This window comes from Vigna umbellata, chromosome 8 (assembly GCF_029865625.1).
Source record: "Vigna umbellata cultivar VRB3 chromosome 8, Vumbellata_1.0, whole genome shotgun sequence".
In the NCBI taxonomy this organism is placed as follows: domain Eukaryota; kingdom Viridiplantae; phylum Streptophyta; class Magnoliopsida; order Fabales; family Fabaceae; genus Vigna; species Vigna umbellata.
Genome location: NC_142172.1, coordinates 40,665,119 through 40,686,826, shown reverse-complemented (window position 1 = coordinate 40,686,826; position 21,708 = coordinate 40,665,119). Strand labels below are relative to the sequence as shown.

Genomic DNA, 21,708 nt, shown 5'->3' with positions numbered 1-21,708 from the left:
TTGCAGGGTAGATCAGCAAAAACCATCTTGTCATCAGATCTTCGGAAACATCTGAAGTTTCAGGTATGCGTTCTTTGAAATGAATTTGTGAAGAGAAAAGGAAGAAGATTTGCGAGTTTTTTGATTTTGGCTCAAAAGAAAAGATTTACCGTGAAAAGCCAATATTACCTTTCAAAAATAATTTAAAACGATACAATCACGAAGAAGTTTATTCGATTCTAACACAAGCTTATATCCATAAAATAATATATTTTAAAAATAATTATTTCGTTTCATTTAAATACAATTTTTTTTTCATTTTAAAAAATAACTTTTATTTTTTTATAATAATTTTTACAATTATATATTATTAACAATTATATTTTATATCGTTTTTATTATATTAGTTTTGCAAACATTTTAATAATTTTTAATTTCTATCTATTAAAATATTTTTTTTATTAAATCGTTTTTCTTCTATGTCACATTGATAAATTCTATTATAATTTTTTATAACTTTATTTTCAAATCCAATATCCAAATCCAATAGAGCCTAAGGGTATTCAAGAAAAGATCTGAATTAAGAGATATCTTGCAATGCCTTCAGATTCTACAACCACTTGAGAATTGTCATTTCCTTTAGAGGGACACTTTGTACTTTTCTGCAGCAATTATAATCTGAAATTAAGCGGACCTAACATAATATTTTGCAGTGTGGAAGAAAATACATGATTTTAAAGAGAAAAGGGATAATGGAAATTTGGAGACACTTTCAAATCCAGGCAGTAGTCAATAAAACCGTCATTAGCTTCAATTAGGAGTGACAATGAGTAGATATCCTAATATTTTTAAACCACCTGACTCAAAACAGAATAAACTACCCTAAATCTGAATCCTCAAATAACTAGAAATAAATTTACATGTGCCCACTTAATCCTAAATACTGGAAACATCCATTCAATAAGCTGCTGCAATGGATCTTTGATTGAAATTCCAATTTTCTGCCCTGACAGTTAAATGTGTCGTATTCTGTATTAAAACTAAATGTGTGCAACCGAGAAATGATCCCGCAGTAAAATAATCCACATTATGATGATTGAATAATTTTAGAAATACTCTCGTGTTGGTAGAGCAACATCAAACAAGAGCCTAATATGTTCAATCTTGTCCTTTGAACTATAAAAATCAAACACTCCCGTTGGAAGAACATTATCAAACAAAGGCCTAATATGTTATGAAATGACAATATCTCATCACATTCATCTAACTATGAGTCCATGGGTGAATAAAGGGACCCCATTCCCTTCTGAATTATCTCTCTACAGCCACAAGCAACATAAACACAAGAGACACAAGTATGAGTTTGGCATGGATCCTTTAGATTCTTAGAAAGGAACACAGTTAAAAATCACCTTAAATTTAACTCATTATTTTTTATTATGGTCATCAATTCCAACAAACAATTATATATAGAAACTGCATTCGAATTAAATTCACAACAAGGTGCATCACCACCAATGAAGAAAGTCATGGAATTACAACAATAATAACAACAATGGCAATAATCATACATACAATACAAGAATAGCCGTGTGGTTAATTTACAAAAGAACCTCAAAGAATTGAAAAAAAAACCAAAACCATAACACCGTCTCTGATGGTGGAAGATACATACACAAACCCCGTCAAACTAAAAAAGACCGAACAAGACGGAGAACCCCAACAAGATGAGCCAAACAATGTGCACCAAGAGGAGAGCCTGTCCAGGAATCGGTGCCGATCCCCCATTCCCCTCTACACAGTGACCCATTCTCTCAACCTCCACGCCGGCGCACGCTGCCTCAGCACAACCGCACCAGTAAGTTACGCCGTCCGCGCCGCACACCGGGTCGGCGACGAAGCACTTAACGGGGCACGACGACGGCGTCGATTGGATGCACAATTTTAGCGGTGGCTGCTGACTCGCCATCGAAATGGGTAGAATCATGCAAAGTGCAACGACGGTGATCGCGGCTGCGAGGAACCGGTGGCGAGAGGGTGGGAATTTCCACATGGCCATTGTCGGAGATCGCGAGCCGCGAGAGCTCGCCGTGTCAGATTTGAGGACTCTGTTAGAGGGGAAGTTTTGGGATTTGGAGGATTGGAAGAATGGAAGGTTTCGGAATTGAAATTGGAGTGAACCCTAATTGAGGGAATTTGGGGTTTTGTTTTCCGTGTTAGCGAGGATAAAGGGAAAGAAATAATCTTTTGTCTGTGGGAGAATAGGTATGGTATTTACAACTAATTTAGGAAAACTTTTGAAAATGAAATTGTTATATTGTATGTATGCAAGAGTTTTCGAAGGTGAAAATAGTAAATTGCTTTGAAATTGGGCTCATGATCATAGAGTCCGTTATGTGGCTTTAGCATTACTGAATCTACCTCCAAGATCTCATCCTGCACCTCCAAAAATTTCATTTTTAACCTTCTGACATTTCATCATTATCCTACACCTTTAACTTTATAGAAAATTTTATTTTTAATTTTAATAAATATATTCTTATTTTTTTCTTTTTCTTATTAAAAAGATTCTATATCACCTTAATAATAACTAAATTTAAAATTCAAATATTATTTAATATAATTTTATATTTTAATAATTATTAAAATATGATTTATGTTATAATAATAATTATATTAAAAATATAAAAATAAAATAATTAAAAATAAAAATAATAACAAAAAAGTAAATTATATTAAATAAAATATTTAATATATTTAAATATATTAAATTATATTAAAATATTAAATTAAATTAAATAATTATTAAAATTTAAATAATAAACAAAATTTTAAAACAGTTATTTATCAAATAATAAATAAAATTATATTAAATAAAATATTTAAATATACTAAATTATATTAAAATATTAAATTAAATTAAATAATTATTAAAATTTATATATAAAATAAAATTTTAAAAACATTCTTTATCGGATATGGACATCCGATTTATAACTTATCGGATCCGATTAACAAATTTTTCAAAATTTTGTTTTTTTAAAATTTTAATAATTATTAAATTTAATTTAATATTTTAATATAATTTAATATATTTAAATATATTAAATATGATTTTAAGTATTGTTTTTATTTTTATTTTTATTCTTATTTTAGTTATTATTTTTTAATTTTCTTAATAGAACTATTTTAAAAATATAAATTATATTTTATTAATTATTAAAATATAAAAATATAATAAATAATATTATAATTTTTATTTAAGTTTAATATTTATTAAATTTTAAATAAAAATCAAAGTATTAACATATTTTATAGATTTTAATATATAAATAAGCTTTTTAAAATTTTTATTTTTATTTAAAATTTAATAATTATTTAATTTATTTTTAATATTTTATTATAATTTAATACATTTGAATATATTAACTCAAATTTATTTTTATTATTATTTATTATTATTACTATTTTTATTATTTTATTTTTATGTTTTTAATATAATTATTATTATAATATAAATTATACTTTAATAATTATTAAAATACAAAATTATTTTAAATAATATTTAAATTTTAAAATAAATTAAATTAAATTATTATTAAGGTAGTGAAGATTGTTTTTAATAAAAAAGAAAAGAAAATGAAAAAATATTTATTAAAGTTAAAAATAAAATTTTAAAAAAGTTAGAGGTGCATGATGATGATGAGATGTCAGAAAGATAAAATTGGAATTTTTGGAGGTGTAGGATGAGATCTTGGAGGTGTAGGATGAAACACTCATCAGTAAATGTTTGTTAAAATGTCACAATAATGTTTAAAGGTACAAATATGCCTTTTGAGCGGCTTCATCTTTCTCTAAAGCATTTTGGAGTCTTGTCTTTTATTTGTTTTAGTATATTTAAGTCGGTCCATCCTGAAATTTAAGAACTAACCTGTTTTAAAAATGAATGCTTTTATTTAAAATACTTGTATAATAGGTTATATTTATTTATATATGAAATAATTGTACATAAAATATAAATTCAATGACGTGATTTAAATTTTAAAAATATATACTTACTCTTTATCCAAATTTATTTGTTTTTTATTTTTTAATATTTTAAATCGGGGCTGAATAATCCATTAGTCTAATTTACGGTTGCCAAACAAAAAATAGCATCTGTTTCAAAAATTGACCGGATCTCTCTCATGTAATTTTTTTTAAGTGATATAGTAGGTCAGACCGAGTCAAGTCAATGTGTTTGACAACTCAAAGTTTAATGTTTGTTGTGAGATGTTGGTGTATTTTTCGGTTTTTGATTTGTAAAATGTATATTTTACTGAGTCATGATGTGGTCATATAATGTATATTTGGTGTAGGTTAGAGTAAAAAGAGTATGGTATTTATTTATTCATTTTATCGTTTTGGGTTGGTCATACATTGTTTGTTATCTTTTTGGTCTTATTAAAATCTAAATTTCGGATGGAAAGTGCACCACAATAGACAATGTGTGTGTGAAGTCCTCAACAAGGCTTTTACTTCCTGCCCCCACAATTTTTTTCCTGTACCCCTCAAAACTTTCAAAATGAACATTTTATTCTCCAGAAAAGTGATTTCCGAATCATGAAAATTTTTCGGAAGAAACTTTTTGGAATTTCCGAAACGATGTTTCTGGAACAAAATTTGTACAACGTGATTTTCTGAACAAAATTTCCGAAACATATGAAATGTATTTCCGAATAAATTTTCTGAAATAGAATTTTCAGAAAAATCCTTTTCGAACCGAAGTTTTTTTTCTGCATTTTTCTCCTCTTTTTCCTGTGCAGCTTTCTTCCTCTCTTCTTCTTCCTCTGCAGCAACGGTGAAGCACGGTGGTAATTGTGGAAGCGGTGACATTGGTGGTATGGTGTATGAAATATACCGGTGTGATTAATTTTATAACATGTTCTCCAACAAAATGAGGAAGAAATTACGTCATTCATAAATTTCAAATGTGTAAGCTAATTGACTTGCTGGGAAAGGAGAACTAGTAATCCTTGTGGCCCTACTAATATTTCGTTAAGAAAACTTAGCAATCCAAACCACACCACAGGAGTCACGTCCACACCAGCAAGAGGAGGAATCACTTTGCGGGTAGGAATGAGGAGTGGCTCAGTGGGAGCATACGCTATTACATATGGAAATTTTCCCACTGGGAGTTTTGGGTACCAAGACATGACTATTCTCAAGATAAAGAGAAAACCAAACACCGAGAGGAAGGGCCCTAGGAACGCAATGGCCAATTTTGCTGTTGCAGGGTCCAGATCACCAAGAACCAATCTTGTCATTGGATCTTTGGAACCATGTGAAGTTTCTGGTATGCTCAGCCTGAGAGTTTTCAATAGTAGATCTGAATTAAGAGATATCTTCGTGGTAACTGCATCCGATAGTGATGATATTGCTACGCCTGCAGATTCTCCAGCTTCTGTGTATTGTGAGCAACATTCCACGACTGGAGAGTTGCCATTTCTTTTAGTGGGATACTTTGAACTTTTCTGCAACGATTAGAATCTCAAAATTAGGCTGACATAACATGATATTTTCCAGAGTGGAAGAAAATACAGGCGTTTCAAAATGGAAAGGCGATCATTGAAATCTTGAGACACATTCAAATCTAGCCAGTAGCCAATATAAACCGCCGTTAGCTTCAACTAGGAGTCAATCGGTAGATACCCTTATATTTTCAGCCTATTGACTCCAAACAGAAGAAACTACCCAACATCTGGATCCTCAAATAGCTTGAAATAAACTTATATTTTCCCACTTAATCCTAAATACTGGAAGCATCCATTCAATAAGCTACTGCAATGGGAATTTGATTGGCATTCCAATTTTCTTCACTGACAGTAATAAAACGTGCCGTAAACTGTATAAAACATAAAAGTGTGCAACAGAGAAATGAATAAGTATGACCCAATTTTGGAAATACTCTCATGTTGGTAGAGCATCATCAAACAAAGGCCTAATATGTTTAATGGTGTCCTTTGAACTTTAAAAATAAAATTCCTCACTTTGCTTATTATGCACACCTTCAAAGTAAAAAACAATATAACAGAGAGCAATTTCAACGTTTCTTTCCAAACTCTTCAAAATAAATCAATAACAAGCAAAGGACCCCGATTACATGACTATTTGTTGCTAAACCAATCAACATATCACTTAGCAAAAACCAATCTACCATAACTGAAACACCAATTCCTATCACATGGCTTCTCTTCTGGCTCTTCTTACAAAATGGTTTAGGCCTAACAATCCTACAAAGCCGGGTTGTAGGTGATGATTACTCTCACTTAAAAGTACTATCTCCAGTAGGCGTTGGATTTGAGGTTTTCTTCTAATAATTCTTTCTAAATTGAAGTAAAACATAACATGTATATTTACACCTCAATTTTTTATCCACTTTTGATATCATTTAAAACAAACATATTTGACAACAGGATCCTTAAATTAGTATTGCCATAAATGGATGAATTCTATGGCATAGAATATTCAGCCATTTGAACCATATTTTTCTATTCATGCTATATTATCCTGAAAACACTATCTACTGAATATTCATATCAAACATTATTTTTCCCTATTTTTCCTACCATTCCTAGTTAAATCAATTTGTATCATTCATATTGCACCACAAATCCATCCCTAAAGGAACTTTGCTAACACAACAAATTCATATTGCATCAATTTGTATCCCTTAATTGTAGCACAATTGGAACAGCCCAGTCTCCAAGAGTACAAGGCCACAATGATGGTGTGGATTTGTCATCCACTAACCCACCTATCCCTCTCCTTGTCTCAGGCACTTGCACTTCAATCTACCAACTAACGAAGGGCTTCTACTGGTTCTAGATTCTTGGTTTCGATTGAGGCTAAACATTGTTTTATTTATTTGGTTACTATGCAGAGATAAAGAAAAACCACTCGAATTCGCTACCTATCCCTCCTGACCTTCTATTATTACCGCCAAACTGATCTTATATCTATCATCTCACAATATCATATATGTGTGCACGATTAATTCAACATTGAAAGTTGTTAAAAGTGATATAGAAGGAACTTTCAATTTAATACATCGTCCTCAAATTGCAACGCTAAACTGAATTCCCAAATATCTAGAATTTCAAAAGAGATTTGAGCTCTCAGAGCCAACATCAATGTAAACACCCATTTTTCCTTCCAATTATTTTGGCCACACTTACAGTTGAATTCTTTTACTTTATTTCAGTGACATGTTTTGGTATAGTACAGCATAGGGGATGAAGGGATATTGTTATAATAAGAAATATAAAGAACTCCTTATTTAATTATTTACAATTGTTCAGACAATAAAACCACTGTTCTGCAGGTTCTAGAACTCCCCTGAAATCCTGGGTATGACTGCGTTTTTTTTAAAGGATTCAAGAAAACAGAGGTCAAACGAAATCAAAACGGTAACAATAATCTAAGAATTCCAAGCTAGCTCTTGTTTAACACAAAGTAAGGATCTCTCTGTTTTATTAAATCTTACGTGTTACTGAATTCAGGAGCAAACGTTAGGCCTTATAGCCTTACATCAATCCAAAAAAAGGAAAACAATTTCAGCACCCACTAACAGCAAGCAATATTTCGTGGGTGGTTTCCTAAACTCATGGGCTAGATTTTTGCACCACATCCCTTAATATCTGACCACTCTATCTGAACAGAATATAAATACATTTAATTGAAACAGAAACTAACTTAACCTTTAAAATTGCTAACAGCTCTTTCACGCATGTCATTTCCTCTTTCTTCGGCAAAGCGATCAAAATCACTAACCCAGTTCTAAATTCTATACGGAAGGAAATATGAACACGAATTGAAGTAAACTCAGAAAAATCTCAAATTGGTATGCCAAACTTAGCCAATGAAGCATTCCCACGAGAAATTTACAGATAGTAATGCTTACCCAGACGCCAAAGCGAAAATTGTTTGGTTTGAATATTGAAGATTTGCATTGCCGTCCTACAAAATTGTAAAATTTGAAACAACAAAAAGCGTGAAGCGCAGGCTTTGGTAGAATGAAAAGCATACGAGAGTTGAATACTTACCTCTGATTGCAGCATCAACATGAAAAGTGTTCAGACTCAGAAGATAAGATTGCGTTGCCATTGTGGCTCGCTGGAACCTACTAAAAATAAATCCACCAATTTATATTTCTCAGTTTTAAGCCACGTATTCACCTCTAATGCTTTATTTTTACTCCATTTACCCTTCAAAAAGGTTTATTTTTTATTTAATTAAAACTAAAATTAACTTTAAAAAATGTAAATAAAATATATTTTTCTAATACGTTTCTTTATGGCTCAATCATACGGTGGATAAAATGTAGAGTATTTTTCATTTCAAAAATAAGTGATCTACTAATATAAGAAGAGTTTAATTCGTATGTGCACTAAGAATAAAGTTTAAAATATTAATGAGTGATGAAAAAGATTTGATCGATGTTCAACTTTTATTCTGTAGCCAGCATTCTTTTAGTTTATCCTAGCTTTTATGTTCAACTTGTTTGGTTATAAGTTGCAACTGATGTTTTATTTCATAAGTTTATTAAACTATTGTGTCCACATAATGAATCATAGGACTTATGTTGACTATATATATAAGAACTTTATATTGGATATATAGAATTTCTATAATAATTCATACATAGAAATTAATTTTATCTCGTAAATTTTTTTTCTATCCGATCACTCCTAAATAATAATAACAATTAATCGATTGATAATAATAAAGATTTCCATTAAACATTCAAGCAAAAGAACAATTATTGCAGTAGTTTTGATTTTTTTTTTTTGAGGACAATAATAGTCCAATCCGACAAATTTTAAATCAGCTCACTAGTGTGTTACAATACAACTTAGTCTCACTTTTTTGCTGTCTTTCATCACTGATCTGTTAACCTGGCATTGACCGAAAATGGCGGAGACTCTTATCCAGATCGGCATTGTTGGCTGCGCAGACATAGCCAGGAAGGTCTCCCGCGCCATCAATCTCGCCCCCAACGCCACCATTTGCGCCGTCTCCAGCCGCTCCCAGGAAAAGGCCGCCGCATTCGCCGCCGCCAACGGCCTCCCTCTCTCGGCCAAAGTGTACGGCTCGTACGAGGCCATTCTGGAGGATCCTGAGGTGGACGCCGTGTACATGCCACTCCCCACGAGTCTCCATCTGAAGTGGGCCGTGCTAGCGGCTCAGAACAAGAAGCACTTGCTACTGGAAAAGCCCGTGGCCCTCGACGTGGCCCAATTCGACCGCATTCTGGAGGCCTGCGAATCGAGTGGGGTGCAGTTCATGGATAACACAATGTGGGTTCATAACCCCAGGACTGCGGCCATGGCCAACTTCCTCAACGATACGCAGCGTTTTGGTAACCTAAAATCGGTATTCACTCCGTTCTTTATTCTTTGCATAATTGCGTTGCAATGCAACTGCTTTTTTTTTTTTTTTTGCTTTCTTCAATTCTATTTTAATAATCGTCCTGGTTGGAAAAATGGTTAGAGACTTTTATAACAAGGATTTTACTAAGAATCAATGTTTTGATGATTCAGCGAGTGAATGAGGGGCTGAATGAAGGAATTTTTATTGATATTTTTGGTCGGGGAATGCAGAGAAAAATAGAGCCTTTATTTAAGAGAAGGTGGAGAAAGATAGTGACTTAATTTCAATCTAGTCTTTTCTTTTTGTAAACAACAAGATCGGTTCCTTATTTTTTTAGAGTTTTAGTCTTTTGGGTTTAGAAAAAATGTAACTTTGTTCTACTTATTATGTATTTTTTATATTTTATTTTGGTTTTAATGGAATCATAAACTGAATATATTCGTTAAAGTTATTATTGAAAATAGTTTAACTAATTAGAATATGAAAATAAAAAATAAACAGGCAAGATTAAATATTTAACTACAGAAAATTTTGTAAAATTTAGAGACTAAAATCATCAAAAAAATAACAAGATGTGAATGAGGATTTAAGCACTAAAATTTTAAGAAGTAAATTTGATTTAATATAAATTTTAGAGTGTATGTCATAAAACATATATTCATTGGCTACTTTTTATGTTGTTTTTAAACAGAATTAAAAGTCATTACCTTATGTTAATAATTAATGTCAACTTTAGTACACGAATTTGCCAGAATTAAACCACACGTGTGTGTGCATATACATGTATATCCTTTCCCCATGCTTTTTACCAAGACAAATTTCAAGTTTTGCTGATAAAAGTTACCACAGCTGAAATCTACATCTTTCTGAAATGGAGCAAACTAATGAATTTCTGTATTTTGGCATTTTAAGCGAAGGAGATGTATGTTTTGACAGATAGATGAGTAGTGTTGTGTTGTTCGTTGTACAGGTTCGCACCTGCTTTACATCTGCAGCCGATTCAGATTATCTGAGCAGAAACATTCGTGTAAAGCCTGATCTTGATGCACTTGGTGCTCTGGGTGATCACGGGTGGTACTGCATTAGAGCAATCCTGTTGGCTGCGAACTATGAATTACCTAAAAGAGCGGTTGCTTCATATGAACCTGTGGTGAACAAAGATGGTGTGATATTAGAATGTGGAGCTTCTCTCTACTGGGAAGATGGGAAAGTGGCAACCTTCCATTGCTCTTTCTTGGGAAACTTAACAATGGACATAACAGCTATTGGGACAAGAGGAACTCTACATGTGCATGACTTCATCATCCCTTATCATGAAAAGGAGTCGTCATTTCTCGCCGGTACAGAAACCACCTTTGATGATCTTGTCACAGGCTGGGCTAAACAGCCAATCAAGCATACAATAAGCACTGATCTCCCTCAGGAAGCGCTTTTGGTTAAAGAATTTGCTCGCTTGGTGTCCGAAATCAAATTCAAAAACTCTAAGCCTGAAAAGAAGTGGCCAACAATTAGTAGGAAAACCCAACTGGTATTGGATGCTGTTAAGACTTCCATTGAAAGGGGTTTTGAGACTGTTCATATTTACGAGTAAACAGCTCTCTACTAAATCTTGTTCTTTGTCTTCCAGAAGTTAGATTTTCTGTTCTTCATTGAAATAAAAGTTCCTCGTGCAGTTCATTTCTATAATATTAATTTCGTTTTTTTATAGAATATTAATTATTAATATATGTATGCAGTTACTTTTCACAATATCTTCAAGATCTTCCAAATTTTAATTTATCACAAATTTTCATTTATTTTAGAAGTGGAGGGGGAGTTCAATTTTTATGTTTGAAAAAAGTGGTGAAGAAACTTTTTATGGTAAGCCAATGGTTGGGATATCTATTCCTTAATATTCATCTTCAAATAACTTGTTAGGTTATTTTCGTTAGGTTTATTTTATTTTAGAAATTCTGATTGTCTTATTAGTTTTAAGATTTTTTTTGTAACTTCTGCTGTAATATTATGGTTTTATAAGTTTGAATATGTTTGTGTACCTTTTGCTATGATATAAGAACCTTGAATGGTTTAAATATGTTATTAAATTTCCAAAAATGTTGCCACTATTCTTTTATCTTCAAATTACACATTTTTATTTTTTTAATCCTTAAATTTTGCAATTATTTCCTCATTTAAGAATGATATAGTATACTGGATTGTGCTTCCATTGTTAAGCATTATTACTACGTATCAACAATACTAAAATTAAATTATTAAGGCGAGTGATTGTAATTAAATTTAAAGTTAAATATATATTTTTGTTATCAAATTATTATTAAAATTTACATAAATTTTTTCGTCGTACGTGAACTTGATTTCTTTTGTGGATTATAATATAACTTTTATGCATATATTTTTTTATATATTGTTGGTTAGGGAAAAAAAATTACGTGATTTTCTTAAAATAGGTACTAGATACAATTTTTATTTTTATTTTTACTTTTATCTTTTAAGTTAAACCTTCTAGAAAAATGTGGAACTCTTTAATTAATGTTGGTACAGTTATTTGTTTAAGATTTAGTTTTAATAGAACAAACTTATATAAAAGACAATTATTTATAAATGGATTTCAATTTGCAACCATACAAACCTTTTAACATCTAATTATATTTAACTTTTAATACACGAGTAATTTAATCACTTTTAAATATACTAATATACTTCTATCATATCAATGAAATTAATCTGAATTTATTTACTTATTTATTTTCACATTTTCTTAATTAAAAAACTCTACTGTTTACATTTTTTTCATATTTTTACTGTCTGGCTTTTCACTTTCTAACTAAGACAAATGGCAAATGAATTTATAACTCCAAAAAACAATTAGTGATATCTCTATTCCAAACAAATAATAAACTAATGTATAACGTCTAAACAACCTTTGCCATGTCAAAGACTGTGTTTATTGGTTCATTGAAATTTTTGGATTAATTTAACTTTTGTCTATAATTGAGGTGAACATACAATTCTTTGAATGATTGAATCGAAAGTGGTGCGTTCAATTAATGGCATTTATCATTGACAAAGTGGTAACGTGGTTATTAGAGCATACACTTTTGTATTTGAGAAAAAAAAAGCAGAGGAAAAAAAAGTAAAATAACGGATACAGAATGATATAAAAAGTTAATGGATGTCAAAATATATTGAACGATTGTGCAACCAAAATGTAATAAACATATACACCATCACATGATTAAAATAATTCATGAAGAATTTTAAATAAGTTTAAGATATTGCCAATCATGTTTTGGTAAGGTTTAGGTAAGGTAGCGAAAACGTGTCAATAATCCATCTTAGTGTCAATAATCCATCTTAGTAAGTCTTTCTTTTTTTTAATTTATATAAAGAAAGTTAGGAATACATCCCTTTCGGTTTTTTAATAATGATTTCAACCTCTTAATCCACTACATGAAGAAAGACAAATCTGACCAATAATTTAAAAAAAATAAAAAATAATATATTAAAATTTTATATATTTAATTATTGTTATTTAATTATATGATTGTCTAGTCAGTTACATTCCAAACAGTTTATCATAACTTCAGTGATTAATCAAAGAGTTCGACTAGTCGTTAACCAAGTCTTTCAGTCATGTATCAACCCAAATGATTATCCCACAATCCGAAACATAAACTAGTGAGTTTAACCAAACACTAAATAAGTCGGTTGGTCATATGTCGGTCCTAATAAACATCCATAACTTAGAGTGTGCGTTCCACAATGTAGAGTGTAAGTTACCAAGGCCGATTGACCACCAAACAGGTTGGCACCCATGTACCATCTATGATAGTAATTGAGGATAACGAGATGACCATCAAATATATTAGCTAACTATGAATTGGATTGATCGAGATGAACAATGTCATAATAGATTAACCTTAAAGCTAAACAGAATAAAGTATAATTACTCACAATTAGGTCGTAATTATGCAAACTTTAATAAAAAGTTCATCACGAAATATATAAATAAAGGTTTGAAGTAAGAAAGTATGTTATCTACATTAAACTGTTGCATTAATTGTTATTTGTCACATATTTAGCGAACTTTGACATTAGAGTGTCTTTTACAAAATAATCTTTACTGATTTTGACATACAAGAGACTTCTTACTATATAATATTTGAACTTTACAACACAACGCAAGTGAGACCATTAATCTTAACATCACACCGAAAAAAGTTATCAATATATAATTTATTATATTTTTAATTATAAAATAAATTACACATATAAATTATTGTCATTAGTTACTTCGTATTTTTTAACTCATCAGTACTTAAATTATAAGTAAAATTTCCAGTTTTTTTTATTTCAATATAAATAATCGTGTGAGCAAAAGAAAATCGTTTTCCATTTTATTTCTCAATCTTGTTTTCATAATCTTCAATGTAAAAAATATATCTCTATTATAATTGTAAAAATAGGAAAAATTAAATTAAGACAAATTAAATTATCATTCATTGTTTTTGTGGTTCTTATCAAATATTGACGTAATTCAAACATGATTAATAAATTCTTAAAATTTGGATGATTAAAAACATCAACATAAAATGTTGGAGTTGAAATTTTAAACTAATACTCTCTTGTTTAATATAAAAGTTTAAAAAACAATTTATCATAACATAATAAAAAATTCAAAATACATAATTACTTAAAGAAAAAAATTATAATAATCAAGCCATAATTAAAAATCAATTATAGATAATATATTACTATTTTTTTATATTCATAAAAAATAATATAAAAAGACTCATAAAATACAAAAAATATTACTAACTATTAAACTAATATTTCACAATTGATTTAAAAAAGAGTTACATTTTTGTAGAGAACATATGAGAAATGAAAACAAAAATAATGAGAAAAAAAAACATGTGAGAAAATAGAAGATAAGTACAAGTCAATAAAAAACATGTGAGAAAATAGAAGATAAGTACAAGTCAATAAAAAACATTTTAATAAACATTTTTATTTTTTACTATATTTAATTTTATATTTTATTATTTATTAACATTAAATATTTTACTTTATAAAGAAATAAAAATATATGTAATTTAATTTCCATCAATTTTTAATATATATAACGTATAATTTAAAGTTTAAAAAAAAAACGTTGATATTCTCAATATAAAAACTTAAAAAGTTTGAAAAAATTTGGGTGACGATGTCACCTGCCCTTAAAAGATCCGCAGTTGATTACATTACGATACTAAATAAAGCCTAGAAAACAATGGTTATCATATTCGAATCCATTCATTAACTACCCTACTTTTATCTTTATATTCTTATACCTAAATGTCAAATAATGGGATACAAAATTACACAAAGAACCAGTAATACACGATAGTCGATATTTGGTTGAGTTCTTGTTATTTTTCCACACAATAAAAAAGAGCACCAACCATTTATTTTCATATAGTCTCAATTAAATACATAATAATAAAAGTAATCACTTATTAGCACTTTATATATTGAGTTCATTTCAATTTTTTCTCTATTAAGTTATATTTCATAAGGATGAGTATAGTAGTTGTTTTAATTAGTTAAATTTTTATTTTATGAGGAAGTATTAATGTTTGAAATATTCAGAGTTGAGAAGAAAGACATTTTATCATTTTTCTTTCATTTCATTTTTCCTTCACAATTAAATAATAATAATAATAATACATAAACACTTAGCAATATACAAATTAATATATGCTCATATGAGTTGTTAGTTATAACTCTCTTACAACTCATATATATGGGATATAGCTTGACAGAACATGGACCAATTATGTTAGTAGGTTTGAATCACGTCACGAGAAAAAAAAACTAACAAATTCTATAATGGACCATTTCATCTTCCTGGTACTCCTTATACTGTTTCTCATCACCATCAGGTTCATTCTCAACCGCCGCGTTAAGAAAAACCAAGCCCCCGGTCCAACCGGCTTCCCCATAATCGGAAACCTCCACCAACTGGGCCCCAAGCCCCACTGCGCCCTCTCCTCTCTGGCCCAAACCTACGGCCCAATCATGTCCCTCCGTCTGGGCTCAGTCACCGTGGCCGTGGCCTCTTCTCCAGCCGTGGCCCAAGAAATCCTCCAAAAGAACGACCAAGCCTTCGCCAGCCGCCCCATCCCAGAATCCGTGGCGGCCCAGCCCAACGTGGGAGACACCCTAGCCTGGGCCCCCGCCGACTCACGGTGGCGCAACCGCCGCCGCGTCTGCACGACTCAGATTTTTACCGCCCAACGCCTGGACCTGCTACAGCACCTCCGGCACGGGAAAGTACAGGAACTGGTTGAGCACCTTCGGAAGCAAGGTTCGAATGGAAAAGGTGTTCCAATTGGAGATTTGGCATTCGCGACGATGCTGAACCTGGTATCGAACACGGTGTTTTCGGAGGATTTGGTAGATCCGGAGTTCGAGAGTGCGGGGGAGTTTAAGGAGCTGGTGTGGAGGATCATGGAGGATGCAGGGAGGGTTAACCTCTCAGACTACTTTCCTTTGCTGAAACTGTTTGACTTGCAGGGCGTTAAGGGACATGTGGCGGTTTCATACGTCAGGTTGCATGATATTTTCGACCGCATGATTCGGAAACGTGTTGCAGAAAGAGAGGGTCCACGTGTCGCCAAGGGGGATTTCTTGGATGTGTTGCTTGATCAGTGTGAACTAGGTGAGGAGTCCCATTTCACCGTTGAAAGCATTAAGCCGTTGATTCTGGTAACACCGTCCTCTTCCATCATTAACTCTTTTTCTTTTAATCCGTAAATTAAAATTATCTCATATAAAAAATAAGTAATTTTAATTTTTTTTAACTTTTTAATTTTTTACGTGTTAAATTGTAATTCATATTATTATTTGAAATTAAATATATAAAATAGAAGGTTAGTATAATTGAATTAAAATGTTTTTGTTTTTAATTTTAGTGACTAAAATGTAAACTGGAAACATTCAAGGTGTCTTTTGAAGTTTGTTTGTAAAGATTAAAATAGTTATTCTTCACCTTATTACTTATTAGTTAGAAATAGTCGAGTAATAATATTGTTATTAATTTTTTTTTATTCTAAATGGATTACAAACTTAATATTTAAATCTAAATAATATCAACTTATTATACTTTCTTTTATCATCAGAACCCCAATTATTAATTAAAAGTTAATATATAAGAGCATTTTTAGCATTGATACTTTGACAACAATATTTTTCATTTGGCACTCAAATAAATTAATATTTTACTATAAATTAATATTTTATTAAGAATAATAAATGTCAAATCTTTTGAAATTAATGTATTTTTACATAATTTTTTATCAGTAACAAAATTAATTAATTAATATAATATAATAAAACACTTATGAAGGGTTATAACCCTAAAAAGATATAATAACTTTATATATAAAGGATGCAAGAAATTAACATAACGAGATTCAACCAAAATTAAATACGATAACCGAATCATTATCCATCTTGGATACAGGATAATAAGTACATGAAGGACTAACATCTTAAATTTCTGACTAACATCATAAATTCCAAAGAAATTTTAACCCTTGTCCACCTGAATACGAAACAAACTCACATACATATTCAAAGTGTAAATATGAAAGTTATATTATTACCACGTCCTTCATTAATAATTTTATACTAAAAAAAGTGATATCGATAAGAATAAATAAAGATATAAATAAAATATTTAAAACACGGTTAAAAGATGAATAGTAGTTTTTGTTAGAATAATGTGTTTGTTTTTAGAAGCTTGGAAGGCGGTTGTAAGGTTGAGTTATTGAGTGTGAGCAGGATTTGTTCATAGCGGGGAGTGACACATCAGGATCAACAACAGAGTGGGCAATGGCAGAGCTTCTACGGAACCCAGAAGTAATGCAGAAAGCAAGAGGGGAACTGATGGAAGTGATTGGATCGTCGAATGTTGAAATAACAGAATCAGACATCCCTAGACTTCCGTACATGAGAGCAATAGTGAAAGAAACCCTTCGGCTTCATCCACCTGTTCCCCTTCTCTTGCCGTACGTTGCAGGACACGATGTTGAAGTAAGTGGGTACACCATTCACAAAGGGAACCAAGTTCTCATCAATGCATGGTCCATTGGGAGGAACCCCCAGTTTTGGGATGACCCATTGTCGTTTCAGCCCGAAAGGTTTCTGAGATCCAACATAGATTTCAAAGGCAGGGATTTCGAGTATTTGCCTTTTGGTGCTGGTAGGAGAATTTGCCCTGGCTTGCCACTTGCTAATCGGATGATCACTTTGATGTTGGCTGCGTTTCTGCACTCTTTCCGCTGGGAGCTTCCTCCGGGTGTCACTCCTCAGACCCTTGACATGACTGAGCAGTATGGAATCACCTTGAAGAAGCTTTCTCCTCTTTCTGCTATTCCCATTCCACTCTCAAATTCCCTCTAGTTTAACCTTCTCTTCGGTAAAAGCTCAATGTAATAAGTTTCGTGATTAATATTGCATAATAATACGGGTTAAATATGTTTTTAGTCCCTGAACTATCAAGCGTTTTTATTTTTCGTCCCTATTTCAAACTTTGCACGATTAGATCCCTGTCCTTAAGGAAACTATTATTTTTGGTCCTCCAATACAAACGGCGTTAAAATTCGGGTGATGTGGCTAACGTATAGGCATGTGGGATGACATTTATCGTTTGTAACATTTGCCACGTGTGTTTACATTTTAAATTGAAATTGATTAGTGATTAAATGAGCTGACGGAGATAAGGGCTTATATACTTACTAAGGGACTGGATCTTCTTAAGTAAATCAAAGACGAGGGTTGATAAGCACATAATTTCAGCTGGGAAGAAGGTTTCGGTGAACCGCAAAAGGTTGGATTTCATCTTCTTCAACATTGGTGTAAATGGTCACGTAAGTTGATTTTCGTCTTTCGTTTCGTCTGAATGGATGGATTTGGGATATAGGGTTTTTGTTGGGAGTAGTCGAAGTTGATTTACTTTGGAAATTACTGTATCAGGGAAATGGAAGCTGACAGAGGAGGAAATGGTTGCACGCGAAGGAGTATTGGTTCTGGAATGTCCCAAACATGTGGATCCTCCTCTGACTTAGCTGCAAGAAATTGTGGTTGTGGGGAAAGATTGTTGCTGTTGAAGGCAACTACATTGAAGAACAAAGGGAGACTGTTTTATAGATGTAGAAATTGGGCAGTAAGTGAGATAATGTTTTACTTATTGTGATGAAGTTTGTATTCGTGATTTGTAATTTCTTTTGCAGAGTAATTCAAGTTGTAACTACTTTGAATGGGTTGATGAAGGAGACTCGAAAATTGAAGGAAGCTTACAAAGGAGGAGTGAAGAAGTTGAAGTCTGTATTGAAAATGTTGTGTTGGATCTAAGGAAGAAGAAGGACAAGTTGAAGAGGAAATTAGAGCAAGAGAGAAAAAAGTTCAAAATGATGTTGGTCTTGTTTGTATTGTCATTATGGGCATTAACAGTGATGTTTTGTTTTATGTTTGTGCTGAAGATAAATTGTAATTAGATTGGTAATGTTGTGTTGTGGATGTACTTTCAAGTTTTAAATTGAATAAAATGTGGACATCATACGTGATTACGTTGTGTTATGTGCATTTCTGTTATGTGATTATAGTTGTTATTTTAAATCAAAGAGTTTTATAGCATAGTTTATAAAAATCAGTTACACTCAAAATGTCAACTAGTAAAAGCATTATACTGGTATGCGTAATTGAGCCAGTAAAAGCATTATAAAAATGAAGTCTTGTACCAGTAAAAGCATTATAAAAATGAAGTTGCCAAGACATGTGAATGAAGTCTTGAACCAGTAAAAGCATTATAAAGAATGACCAAGTATCATTGGATGTGGATGGTTTATATAAAAATGTGACAAAAATACTTATCACATCAGAAAGCACAATGTGACAGCAGAAAGCACCAGTGTTGAACCTGATAAGGTTTTTGACTTATAACATCAATCTTGCAAGATTATTATGAGATGCCAACACCCTACTGCTTTGAAAAAAACTAATCCAACAAGTAATTTAAAGCACAATGACTGAAATGGACAGGGGACAATGAAGAGTAAAATGTCATCCAAGTTAAGGCATTGCATTCAACAAAACAACACAAGAAATTACAGAAGTGGTCCCCGAGCAGTTTAATTAACACAAGAAGTGGTCCCCTAGTACTTTAATTAACATTGGATGTGGTACACTATATGACAAACAAGTTGTCCAAAAAATACTGTGCCCATTACAAATGGTCTCCCGAAGTGGGTCCCAATCAGTACATTATAGCATTAAAAAAAGTCTGTGGATGTCAATTGCAACTGGCTTGAGACCCTAGAAATTGTGCAGCCAATCTTGAGGATGTTCTTCTTCCCCCTTGACGCATATGTGCAGCCCCTCTAAGTTGTGATGTTCTTTGACCTTGTGAGGTTGATGCAGATGGTTCAGCAGCCGTTGCAGTTCTTCTTGCAGATCCTCCCCTTGCAGTTGATGCAGATCCTCCCCTTGCAGTTGATGCAGATCCTCCCCTTGCAGTTGATAAAGATCCTCCCCTTCCACCTGATGCACTTCTTGTTGCAGATTTATTCCTTCCAGTTGTTGCAGATCCTCCCATTGTAGATGTGCCTCTTGTGTCCTGTGAAAGGCTTAAGGTAGTTAGATTTGACATAAATATAAATAAATGAACTTGTAAATAACATGTTCAGGAGGAAATACCTTGCTTTTCTGCCCCTTTTTACAACTTCTTACATTGTGTCCATATGCATTACAACTGCTACACTTCATACCAATATTTTTCTTGGACAACTTTGAATGGCTGACATATTCATCAGCTTCTCTTCTTCTTAACTTTTTAGGCCTTCCAGGAGGTGTTTTATAAGTGGGTGGTAGTAGTGGGGCAGTGTCGGATGTAGGCCAAAGTTGTTGTCCATTGATTGGAATTATTTCAGGTGCATAACAAGTGTTATAAGCATGTTTCTTGTAATATGGATGAACATAATCTTCTGGGTTTTCTAATTTATAATGTATGGCAGCAACAGCATGTCTACAAGGTATTCCAACCAAATCCCAAAAGTAACAACTACAACTATGATTACTTAGATCAACTACAAGCTTGTCCATTGTAAAGCCATGAGTGACCTTAAATTTAGCACCCCCTGCCCAAACTGGAAGCCAATTCCCACTCTTTTCAACTTCCTTATCAAGTCTTTTTCTCGGTTTAGGCATAACATCACCAGGATAGTTGATCACTTTTTCTCTAAGTGTTGCAAACCTACTCATAATATATGACCTAATCCATTCCATCATAGTAATTATAGGTTTGTCTCTTGCCAGCAAAATAGTACTATTAAATGACTCAGACAAATTATTGATCAACACATCACATCTAGGATAAGCACTAAATGCATGTTTACACCAAGATTTAGTTGGAATTGTCATTAACCAATTATAAGCATCACAATTCACAGTCTTCAACTCACCCATTTTTTTTTCCCAGTCTTGAAAGTATGTTGCCTTGGCAGCCCCCATCATAAGGTCTCTAATGAGTAGTCCTCCACCAAATTTCTTCTTATAGTTGTTGTACAAATGCCTTAAACACAGCCTGTGCTCCACCCCATTCAAAATCTCATCAAATACTGCCATTAATCCCTGCCAACAAATGCCAACAGCCTTTACTAAAGTAACTTAACAATTTGAATAAAAGAGGGAATAAAAAACATATTGATGTATAAAGTAACTTACCTTTTGCTGATCCGAAATAAAGATCCACCGTTGACAATCTATTCCCCCAATATCACCCAGCAGCAGGCTCAAAAACCATCTCCATGTCTCTTTGCATTCATTTTCAACCACAGCAAAAGCTAGGGGGAAATATTGGTCATTAGGGTCTCTTGCCACTGCCACTAACAACTGACCTCCATATGTTGTCTTCAAATGACAACCATCTACCCCAATGAATGGCCTGCAACTACCTAAGAACCCCTCTTTACAACCCTCTAAACACATGTAAAATGCCCCAAACCGTGGTGGCAAAGTGGGTTGGGGTTGATTGACCTTAATCTTGAATGTTCCAGCCTTTACCCTTAGCAACTCAGCCACATAATCATACAAACGTCCATACTGTCATTCTCCATCACCCACTAAAGAATCCATAGCAATTTCCTTTGCTCTTCCTGCTTTCCAAGGAGTAATTCCAACACTAAAGGACTTTTTGATTTCATCTATGATTTGGTTCACTGTCATGCCTCCCACATTCACAAATCTGTCTACCAATACTTGTGCAATCCATTGCAC

The 21,708-nt window shown here is 32.3% G+C and overlaps 5 protein-coding genes across 5 annotated transcripts; 2 read left to right on the top strand and 3 right to left on the bottom strand.

The window, feature by feature from the left end:
• Positions 1–1,427: 1,427 nt before the first annotated feature.
• Positions 1,428–2,262, bottom strand: LOC124837998 (uncharacterized). The gene has a single exon (XM_047313498.2). It carries the CDS (start codon positions 2,036–2,038, stop codon positions 1,670–1,672), a length of 369 nt encoding a protein of 122 aa, XP_047169454.1. The 5' UTR covers positions 2,039–2,262; the 3' UTR covers positions 1,428–1,669.
• A 2,654-nt stretch (positions 2,263–4,916) lies between these two features.
• On the bottom strand, positions 4,917–8,174 carry LOC124838018 (protein COFACTOR ASSEMBLY OF COMPLEX C SUBUNIT B CCB3, chloroplastic). Its single transcript, XM_047313523.1, has 3 exons — positions 8,064–8,174; positions 7,922–7,977; positions 4,917–5,492 (listed from the first exon to the last, which is right to left on the bottom strand). The coding sequence occupies exons 1-3, from the start codon at positions 8,122–8,124 to the stop codon at positions 4,959–4,961; spliced, it is 651 nt and encodes a 216-aa protein (XP_047169479.1). The 5' UTR covers positions 8,125–8,174; the 3' UTR covers positions 4,917–4,958.
• A 635-nt stretch (positions 8,175–8,809) lies between these two features.
• LOC148194700 (putative oxidoreductase At4g09670) lies at positions 8,810–11,076 on the top strand. The gene is made up of 2 exons (XM_088096037.1): positions 8,810–9,393; positions 10,361–11,076. Exons 1-2 carry the CDS (start codon positions 8,932–8,934, stop codon positions 10,979–10,981), a joined length of 1,083 nt encoding a protein of 360 aa, XP_087952163.1. The 5' UTR covers positions 8,810–8,931; the 3' UTR covers positions 10,982–11,076.
• Positions 11,077–15,118: 4,042 nt separating this feature from the next.
• Positions 15,119–17,930, top strand: LOC148194699 (geraniol 8-hydroxylase-like). The gene is made up of 2 exons (XM_088096060.1): positions 15,119–16,140; positions 17,218–17,930. Exons 1-2 carry the CDS (start codon positions 15,262–15,264, stop codon positions 17,836–17,838), a joined length of 1,500 nt encoding a protein of 499 aa, XP_087952186.1. The 5' UTR covers positions 15,119–15,261; the 3' UTR covers positions 17,839–17,930.
• A 1,796-nt stretch (positions 17,931–19,726) lies between these two features.
• LOC148194698 (uncharacterized) lies at positions 19,727–21,057 on the bottom strand. Its single transcript, XM_088096258.1, has 2 exons — positions 20,131–21,057; positions 19,727–20,050 (listed from the first exon to the last, which is right to left on the bottom strand). The coding sequence occupies exons 1-2, from the start codon at positions 21,055–21,057 to the stop codon at positions 19,727–19,729; spliced, it is 1,251 nt and encodes a 416-aa protein (XP_087952384.1).
• Between the last annotated feature and the right edge of the window lie 651 nt (positions 21,058–21,708).